Source organism: Planococcus citri, chromosome 5, assembly GCF_950023065.1.
Source record: "Planococcus citri chromosome 5, ihPlaCitr1.1, whole genome shotgun sequence".
Taxonomy (NCBI): Eukaryota; Metazoa; Arthropoda; class Insecta; order Hemiptera; family Pseudococcidae; genus Planococcus; species Planococcus citri.
This window is the reverse complement of record NC_088681.1, coordinates 55,508,893-55,519,097: the sequence shown is the minus strand read 5'-3', so window position 1 is coordinate 55,519,097 and position 10,205 is coordinate 55,508,893. Positions and strand designations below refer to the sequence as shown.

General features: G+C 36.4%; 1 protein-coding gene across 1 annotated transcript; it reads right to left on the bottom strand.

Annotated features, from left to right (window-relative positions):
- Nucleotides 1-3,407: 3,407 nt before the first annotated feature.
- LOC135848878 (uncharacterized) lies at nt 3,408-9,938 on the bottom strand. Its single transcript, XM_065368953.1, has 7 exons — nt 9,764-9,938; nt 9,377-9,669; nt 9,231-9,293; nt 8,764-8,889; nt 8,453-8,611; nt 4,162-4,410; nt 3,408-4,079 (listed from the first exon to the last, which is right to left on the bottom strand). Exons 1-7 carry the CDS (start codon nt 9,843-9,845, stop codon nt 3,633-3,635), a joined length of 1,419 nt encoding a protein of 472 aa, XP_065225025.1. The 5' UTR covers nt 9,846-9,938; the 3' UTR covers nt 3,408-3,632.
- Between the last annotated feature and the right edge of the window lie 267 nt (nt 9,939-10,205).

Here is a 10,205-nt window from a genome sequence, read left to right as displayed (position 1 = left end):
AAACTCGAAATTCCCACAAAATTTCACCAAAATGGAGTTGGAAAGCTGAAATTTATTCTGCAAACTAATTTCTGTACGCTAAGAAGTCAACTGCTGGTGGATTTCAAATCGTTTTGAAGCCTCCGACGACTTTTTGAGAATTCCTGGAGGCTCCATCAGATTTTTGAAACTTTAAATTGTCACAAAATTTCATCAAAACGGAGATGGAAAGCTGAAATTTACTCTACACTCCAATTTTAACATCCTCTGAAGACGACTTCAGGTGGGTTCAAATCATTTTGGAGCCTCCAGCGACTTTTTGAAAATTACTGGAGCCTCCAGTAGATTTTTGAAACTTAAAATTCCCGCAACATTTTACCAAATGGAGTTGGCAAGCTGAAAATTTACTTTGCAAACTAATTTCAATACGATATGAAGTCAACTACATGGTGGTTTCAGCTACTTCTTGGGAATTTCAATTTTCCAAAAAACACCATACGACCTCTCAAAAAGTGGCTGGAGGCTCCAAAACCACTTGTAATCCACTAGCAGACGACTTCGTAGCGTATTAAAATTAGTTTGTAAAATAAATTTTGACTTTTCATCTCCGTTTTGATGAAATTTTCAGGAAATTTAAAGTTTCAAAAATCTACTGGAGGCTCCAGTAATTTTCAAAAAATCGCTGGATGCCCCAAAACAACTTTAAATCCCCCTGCAGTGACTTCGTAGCGTATTGAAATTAGTTTGCAGAATAAATTTCAGCTTTCCAACTCCATTTTGGTGAAATTTTGTGGGAATTTCGAGTTTCGAAAATTTGCTGGAGGCTCCAGAACTGCTCAAAACTGTTTGAAATAGGTTCCAATCGATTTGGCATGTCGAAAATAGGGTGTACCCCAAATTTCAGCTTTCTTGGTCAATTTGGTAAAATTTTGATTTTTTCCCTCATTTTTGGCCTAAATTTGATTTTCAAAAATTCACCCAAAATCGAAAAACGCACTTTAGCACTTGAAATTTTGACAGGTGATAAATTTTTGCTTGATCTTTCGATCTACCTTTGTACAGTTTGAAAAATTTTGTGCAAGTCCCATTTTGGAACGCAAAATCTGCGATTTCGGCTGACCTGTCAATCAAAATGGCCGCCATTTTGTACGTAGGGCCACTTTTTTTTTTGAGTACAAGGGCTAGAAATGTTCCTTAGGACTCCCCCTTTAAGAAAAAAGTTGTCCCGGAGGATCGACGGGGGGGGGGGGGTGCAATTTATCCTTAAACGGGCTCCCCAACTAAAATTTTAAACTTTTTTAAAATGTTTACAATTGAATTTTTTAGCCAAATTTTTGTAAAAAATGATGGCTATTGCGGTAGGCCCAACTTTGGATAAAAAGGTCGGGGATGAAAAATGTTGATAGTTCTCGACGTTTTGAGCTCAAACTAGACGATTCCCGGTGTTTATAAGTTTCAGCACGACGGTCATTTTTACATTTTATGACCTGAAACCTGCTCTAATCGATCAAATCAACTCAAACTTGAGGAATAAGGTTCTTTCATAACCTAGAATGGACCCCCGCAGTTTGAAGGGTTAAAGTTGAAAATTACAGAAAAATCAATTTTTTGGAGGGGCATAATACGGCCCCAAATGAACGAAAAGGGTCCAAAATCATACCATAGGTCAGTACTTCCATTGTGATCAACATATCCAAATTTCAGCTTCCTAGGTCATCCCCACCCTATTTTAGGTGGGAAAACCACATTTTACCCTTATTTTTGACCCCTCTCACCCCTAAAATTTACCTAGGGGGTCCAAATTTTCAGCATACAATGAGAGGGTGCCCCTTGAGTGCTTTTTGCAGGATTCAACCTTCCAACCCCATTTGACCCCTCTCCAGGGTCAAAAAATTGGATTTTTGCGTGTTTTTTGACGTTTAGCCAAACCTACAGCCCCTCCAAATTGACCTAGAGGGTCCAAATTTTCACAGTACATTGGGAGGATATACCGGAAGTGCCTTTTACAGGTTTCAACCTTCCAACCCATTTGGCCCCTCTCCAGGGTCAAAAAAGTGGATTTTTTCATCAATTTTACGTGTTTTTTGAAAATTTTGACAATTAGCCAAGCCTACAGCCCCTCCAAATTGACCTAGAGGGTCCGAATTTTCACAGTACATTGGGAGGATGTACCTGAAGTGCCTTTTGCATGTTTCAACCTTCCAACCTAATTTTTACAGAAAGGTCATTTTTTTGGAGGGGCATAATATGACCCCAAATAGATGAAAAAAGTCCAAAATCATACCATTGGTCAGTACCCTCATTGTAATCAACGTATCCAAATTTCAGCTTCCTAGGTCATCCCCACCTTGATTAAAGTGGGAAATACCACATTTGACCCCAATTTTTGACCCCCTCACCCCTAAAATTGATCTGGAAGGTCCAAATTTTCAGCATACAATGGAAGGCTACCCCTTGAGTGCTTTTTGCAGGATTCCACCTTTCAACTCCATTTGACCCTCCTCCAGGGTCAAAAAAGTCGATTTTTGCAAGTTTTTGGACGTTTAGCCAAACCTACAGCCCCTCCAAATTGACCTAGAGGATCCGAATTTTCACAGTACATTGGGAGGATGTACCCGAAGTGCCTTTTGCATGTTTCAACCTTCCAACCCTATTTGACCCCTCTCCAGGGTCAAGACAGGTTTGTTACCACATTTTTTGAAGGAGGAAGAAGAGAGTTGGGCGAAGCCCGAAGGGGGGGTGCAGGGGCGACGGAGTCCTCCCGCGAATATAAGAAGGAAACAGGGGAAGCAGTGAGTTGGGCGAAGCCCAAGGGGGTGCAAGGGGGAAGAAGTCCCCCGCCAACATAAGAACAAAATTGCGGAAGGAGTGAGTTGGTTGTCCCCCCACACGCAGGCGAAGCACAGGAGTGAAGCGAGGGTGCGAGTAGTTCAAGTGCCCTCAATGTTTCTGGCACAAAAATTTGGCTCTTACGTAGCGGAAGACTGCTACGACTTTTTTTTGTGATGAGTTTAAGTATTTCATTGAGTGAAGTGGGTTTTCTTTTTCAACGGATACGTAAAAATAGGGGTCAAATAGGTCAACTTCATCAATCAAAACTTTTTTTAATGTTTTAACTCAAAAAATCACATTTTTTTGCAAACTTTCAATTTTTTCTAGTCGACTTTAGGAACTAATTCCATCCCAATTTTTTAATATGTTGTTCAGCATGAAAAGTTGCCCATAATATATTTTTTTCAGAATTTTTAATGAGAGTCGGAACTATGTGAAAACTACGTTTTGAAAATCCATTTTATAATCTCAGATTACAATTGATCAATTTTACTCATGTTTGACTTTTTTAGTCAACTGCCCTGTCATAAAACGTTGTCAAGTGCTTTGAAAATAAACTAGTTCAAAAACAAACAAACGAACTCAATGCAGGAAAAACATAATTATATTAGGTAAAAATAATAAACAGAAACTAAACACATAAAATCTATTCAATTGAAGTATCTCCATTCTCTTAAAATGTAAAAATAAATAAATAAATGAATAAATAAATAAAAATAAAACAAATTCTCATAGGCTGTACTTATACCCTACTTTTCAAATTTGAATTTCATTCTGCATAATATTTGTATTTCAAAATCGGTGCTACACCTTGTAAATTTTTATCCCATCTGCTTCCTTTTTGGATCGAGGAAACGAGGAAACGAATTCAATTTGAAAGTTTGCATTGTGTCCAAAATTTCATACCGAGCTTGCAATTTTTCAATGGTTAGTGGGGTAACAGGGCACACATAAATTAATTCAGGTCTGATGTCTCTATCTTTTGCTTGATGTTTAATCTCGTCCCAACCTTCTACCTCTGATTCTTTTGAACAAATTCGTTCATCGACTGGTACAGTGTAGAGCAGGTTGTGAATTACAAAGATGGCGTTGAAAATCTGACCATCTTGTTTATATTCTAGAATTCTGTATAGTAATATGGGTACTGGTATTGGGAATTTTCGAGTGATAATGTTATCTTGTGGATTTATTCTGAAGAACTGATCGCGTGTTACGTCTTGCGATAAACCTTTGGTTCCAAATATTATATTCGTTTGGGAAGGTTCTTTCTGGAAGAATTAATATGATGAAAATTATGTTAGTGGACTGAATTGGTGGGCGATAAATGGCGTAGTTATATTATTTTCTTACCCGATAAATGGCGTATAAATAGGAATCGACCACGTTGTATTGCTCGATTACAGTGTTCCATATGTGAGCGACGTTGAGGAAAGTGCAAGTAGCTCGTCTGGCCGAAAATGTGTGAAAATAACGCATCGGCATTATTTGCACGTCTACAAAATCAATTTCCAATGGTTGGTCTGCTCTTTCAGCTGATGATTCGGGATTGGTTTCGCCATCTAAGCCAGCTAGCAGTTCTTGGTGCTTGTGCCATTGTAACTGAAGAACACAATTTTTGAAGTGTAAAACGTTGTTGAGTGTGATCAATAGATACCTCATATGCATGATCTTTATTGTAGAGTATTCAAAGCACTATAGATGAATTCAAGCTACCAAAATAATAGATCCTTTAACTTGAAAAATTGGTGTAAAATTAAAAGAAGTTTTTTAGTTGTCTTTTCAAATTTTTACATGACCTAATCGTAGGCACTCAACCTGTTTACCATATCCATCTTGAAAAATCAATGGTTTAATTTGATCAAATTGAATCCAGAGATTGTCCCAGATCAGATCTGATTAAATAGATTCCATTAAGTCTGAGCAGGTTAGATAATCTGATCAAAACTTTGATGAATATTATGAAAAATCAAATCCATTGTTGTAATTTGCATAGCCTCCAAATTACAAAATTTGAAATTGATTTTTGAAGCTCGCACGGCCTCTAAATTTAGAAACTTCAATTTGCATTTTGGAGCCTTCGAAAGCCAGACAAGCGGACAGATGATCTTCAGAGACCAGATAGAAAGACAGACGGCCTGCAGAAACCAGACAAAAGGGTCAATGACCTAAAGAGGTCAGACAAAAAGACAGATGACCTTGGTAAGTCAGACAGGCTCACAAACAACCTCCAGAGGCCAGACAGATCTAGACGACCTTGCCAGGCATCCGGGCCAATGACCTCAGGAGGCCAATTAGGTATTAAGCAAAAATATGACCATGAGAGGCTAAACAAGTATAAGTCAATAATCTCGAAATACCTGACAGGTGGGCAGATGACCTTGAGAAACCAAACCGATAGGTCAATGACCTTCAGAGGCCAGCCTGGCATGTGACCTTGGGAAGCTAGACATACGGATCAATGACCTTCAGAAGACAGACAAGCTGATAGACGACCTTGGGAAGCCAGACATCTGGTTCAACATCAACCTTAAAAGTCTAGGTAGGCAGACCTGCGACCAAAAGAGGCTAGACAGATGACAGATGTATAGGTAAATGAACTTAAGAGGCCGCCGGACAGGCAGACTATTTTGTGAATAAGTCAAACATTCTGGACAATGACTTAAAGAGGCCAAAAATGCAGACAGACAACCATGGTTCCAGGAAATGTTCAAATCTGGTATGAATGTTGTAATCCAATCAGATCTGACCAAGCAGGTCAAAAAAGATTAAATCTGATCAAAATTTCTATCAGATTGGTTTCAGAGAATGTTTTAATCAGATATGATTCAATATTCAATCAGATCTGAAAAGATCAAATGTGATCAAACCCTCATCAAATTGGACACAAGGAATGGCTAAATTTTATACCTATAATTCAATTAAAGATCAAACAAAATTTGAACAATCTTGATCAGATCAGATCAGATCAGATCTGATCATAACTTTGTAATCAAACAGGCTCATAGTAATATGGTCCAAGTGTGTCTGATTCAATCAAATCTGATCAAAATCTTGTATCAAATAGAATCCAAGAAATGTCCGAATTTAATGCGATCCAAACCTATCTAATCAAATAGATTTGAACTATCTCAATCAAAACACATCTGAAGGTGCGGCTATACTGAATTTAACCGTAACCTTAAACTTAACCCTAGAAGTTAAACAAAGGCAACTTTTATGTTGACGTACATTAAATTCAGTATAAACCAGTCTTATTCTTAAGTTAAGGGAATAAGTTTACGGTTAAGTTCAGTATAGCCGCACCTTGAACAATCCTGATCAGATGTGATCTGATCAGAAGTTTGATCGAATTGGATCACAGTTAGGTCCAAATGTGATATTTTATCATCCCATCAATATAACAATAACAATAACAAACCTTTATTAGCGAATTGACAGTACAAACATTAGTCAATATTGAAACAAATTATTTTAACACCATTTTTTTTTTTTTTTTTTTTTTGTTTGTTACTTAGACTAGAAAGTACATGTCCATTCAACTATTGCCCAAGGGCAAAGGTCTCTCTCAGCCTACTCCACTCACAGCGGTCTTGAGCTACTCTCTCAAACTGTCTATTCCCCAAGAAACTGACAATAGAGTCCCTCCACCTTGCCTTCTGTCTACCTTTTTTTCTTGTTTTGTTGGGGGTCCACGATGCTATTTCCCCTGTCCATCGACCATCTCTAAGCCTGGACACATGGCCTGCCCAATTCCAAATTTTTCTTCTTACTTCTTTTACAAAATCTAGATAAAAGATCTTTTGATTTTTGAAAGTTTGATTTTATCCCTAATTTTTATGCCCATTATCGAACGTTCCATTGAATTTTGTGTAACCCTCAATTTATTTTCTATGGTTTTTGATATTGTCCAAGTTTGGGCCCCATGTGTTATGGTGGGGAGAATGCAGCTATTGAAAATTAGGCTTTTGTGTTTCAAACTAAAAGGGCCTTTCAATATAGATTTTAACGACCAAAATTTCCTCCAACCTAAGGATATTCTCCTGCTAACTTCCTTCCTAGTTTTATTGTCAAGAGATAGGAGCTGGCCTAGGTAAACAGTTTCCTGGACCATTTCCAGATAGTTTCCCTCTACATTTATTTTTCCTGTTTTTTTTTGAAAGAATTTTTGTTTTATCGTAATTTAGTTCCAAACCTGCTTTACTACATTCTTTACACAAATCCTTAATCATTTCTATCAGGGTTTCTAAATTTTCCGCAATTAATACTACATCATCTGCAAACCTTAAGTTGTTTAAAATTTTTCCATTGATTTTTACCCCCTTATTTTCCCAGTTTAGATGTCTGAAGATTTTTATCAAACCGGTTTGAACAGACCTGATGAGATTTCATCTTATCAAAACTCTGATCAAATATTGGTTCAGGGAAGAATCCAAATCTGATATGATTCAATCATATGTATCTGATCAAGGAAATCTGAAAAACCTTGATGAAGTTGGATCCAAGGCAATGTCCAAATTTGATGTGATTCAATCAGATCTGATCAAAAGGTCTTGTCTGATCAAAAATTTGTGATCAAATTGGCGGACTTGTGGTAATAAAGTCCGAATGTGATAATTCAATAAAATGTGATCAAGCATGTGTGAACTAGAGCGGGTCGTTTTTCAAATTTTGATGGACCCTAACAAAAAGTTATGGCAAAGTGACTTCAATAAGACGCAGGAAAAATTTCAATTTTTTTGGCCAACGTTTGACCTCCCTACCTCCCGACTTGAGCTTAAAGTTCTAAAAATTTTGTGTGTATCAAAAAAACAAAATTACCGTCTTAAGGAAATGATTACAAAAATCATAATAGGTTAGGTAGGTGCCTATTTTAAAGAAAAAAAAAACAAATCTTGAAAATTCGTGCATTTGGCCACAATGAACTTTGAACTTTTCTATAAGTATGCAAGTACTAAAGATGTCAAAAGACCACCTGAACTAAAAAAAAATTCTAACAAAAATTGAAGCAGTTGAAAATTTTTCCAACGTTGACCCAAAAATTTGACATTTTTCCTGCGTCTTATTGAGGAGGTCATTTGGCCATGATTTTTTGGTACGATCCATCAAAATTCAAACAAAGTTGAAAAACAACCCCCCTCCCCTCTAAGTAGATATAAACAGATCAGTTCTGATGAGAATCAAATGGGACCAAGGAACCTCCAAATTTGCGTAAAATCGAATCAGATCAAATTTGATCAAAACTTTGATAAAATTTCTTTCATGTATTGTTCATATCATCATAATATGAAACCAATCAGATCTGACTAAAGTTCTGAACAGATCAAAAATGTGATCAAAACCTTAATCAAAGCGGATCCAAAGTCTGTCCAAATCTGATATTTAAATCCAATCGAATCTGATCAAAGGACCTGAACAGATCAAAATGGTGAAAATTTGATCAATTGCATCTTGGGAATGCCCAAAAACGTAATCTAATCAAATCTTCTCAAATAGGTCCAAGCAGGCTTGATCAAGTCCGCTCACTGCTCTGATCACGACTTTAATTATAAATTAGTCCAATGAAATGCCTGGATTTAAATCTGATTCGATCTAACAGGTCTGCAATAAACATCATACCTATAACTTTTTAACAAACACTTACTGGAGGGAGTGTTACTTGATCATCCTCTAAATTGTAATCCGCACACGTTGGCATAGTTTCATCTAAATTGTGGTAATTATTTAGAAGGTCTTTCGTGAAGTTGATTTGTCTTTGAGGTCCCGAAATTTCAATAGATAGAACCGATATCCAGAAAAATGTCTGTGAAATGAATTTGAAACGTATAATGAGCCATTAAAAAGAGTTTTTTGCCTCATTTAAAAATTACCTTCTTGTAATTTAGGAATTTTCTATTTTTTATTTTTTTATTTTTTTAAATTTTTTTTATAATCACCTAGATATGACCTACATACCCATATTTCATCGTTCCCATGGTCTACTCGTACTTTGAATTTGGTGTTGTACTTCTCGTTGATTGTAATTACTGACTGGGTAGATACACCTTGGCCTGGTATTGAGTCTGCTTTTGTGAATAAAACCTGTGACAAACAATTTGGGGGGGAGTTTGTAAGAATAGTATTCTTGCCTTATGCCAAAAACAAAAATAATTATTCTGGAGGAATTTTTCTTGAATTTTGAGAACAATAACAGGTAGCTTATGTATTTCTTGAGAATTATTTTTCACCTTTGTGTTTGTTGAACGTTGGTGAAATTGGAACATGAGGAGTAAAAATGAGATAATATCTTTGGAAAATTTCAATTTTTCTCAGCTCTAATTAGGCTATAATGTGCATTTTCTCTCAATTTTCTCATCACGAAAAATTCCTTTTCTTAATATTCGGTCGTAGGTAATAGATTGAAAATGGATACGATAGCTTACTTTTTTGAACTGGTTGTATTTGTCACATTGCAATGTGAAAAGGTTATTGTCTTGATAGTAGAGCTACAAATGAACATGTGTGAATAAATGCACCTAAGTAGGCACCTAATTAATTCTTTATAAATGATCTGAGACATATTATTGACCTCATAGCCAGTCTGATAATACGAGTATGATTCCACTGAAGTACTCGTATCTTGAACCATCACTGGCATATACGTTTCGTCGCAAATTTTTGTATAAACTTCGCCATCTGCATTCGATTCGAGCTCGCTGTGTGATGATTTCGCGAATACACCATTCCCAGTTACGGAAGCTCCTTCGTTAATTTTCTGCTGTTCAGAAGTATGAGCTGGACAACCCAATAGGCAAATTGTGCACTTGGAGTGGCTTTGCTTTGGCTCTTCGAGTTGCTGGGTGATCGGATTGTAAACCAAAGCTGCAAAAGATGAATCAGGGTCGCCCCTATAAATTATTTTCTCGCTCGTTTCAAGTATAAACTTACCTATGAATTTAATAAAAAGTTCCATTACCATCCATTTTTGATATTGCTTCAGCTTCTAACACGAAACATCCCATTGAAAAGCAAACCAATACAATCTTCAATGAATTCATAGCTTTTGCAGCAGAGATCAACTATTAGAATTTTCTAATGTTTTTTTCACACGTTATCATTGGTGCTGATCTGCTGAATAAAATTTTGAATTTGAAACTGAGTTTATGAACGCAAATGGAAGTGTAGTGTAGTTGAAGGTCACAGTTGATTCACAGCCAGGTTTATTAATATTTATTCAAGAAGCCTGCTTGTGAGTTAAATATCTGAAGGTGTTACGTCAATAGATTAACACATTCGTGATATTGTCTTGTCATGATGGTTTCGTTAAGAAAAAAAAACGATTATTGATGGGAAAAAAATTACACGTAGTACTTACTTGAAAAATCAGGACAGGTGCACGAAGTTTGAAAAACTTGTGA

Excerpts from the sequence above, each read along its gene's own strand:
- LOC135848878 (XM_065368953.1), bottom strand. The coding sequence starts at position 9,845 with ATGAATTCATTGAAGATTGTATTGGTTTGCTTTTCAATGGGATGTTTC. Across the intron at positions 9,670-9,763 it reads AGCAATATCAAAAATGGATG|CTTTGGTTTACAATCCGATC; the intron begins GTAATGGAACTT and ends CATCTTTTGCAG. Across the intron at positions 4,411-8,452 it reads ATCAAGTAACACTCCCTCCA|TTACAATGGCACAAGCACCA; the intron begins GTAAGTGTTTGT and ends TGTGTTCTTCAG.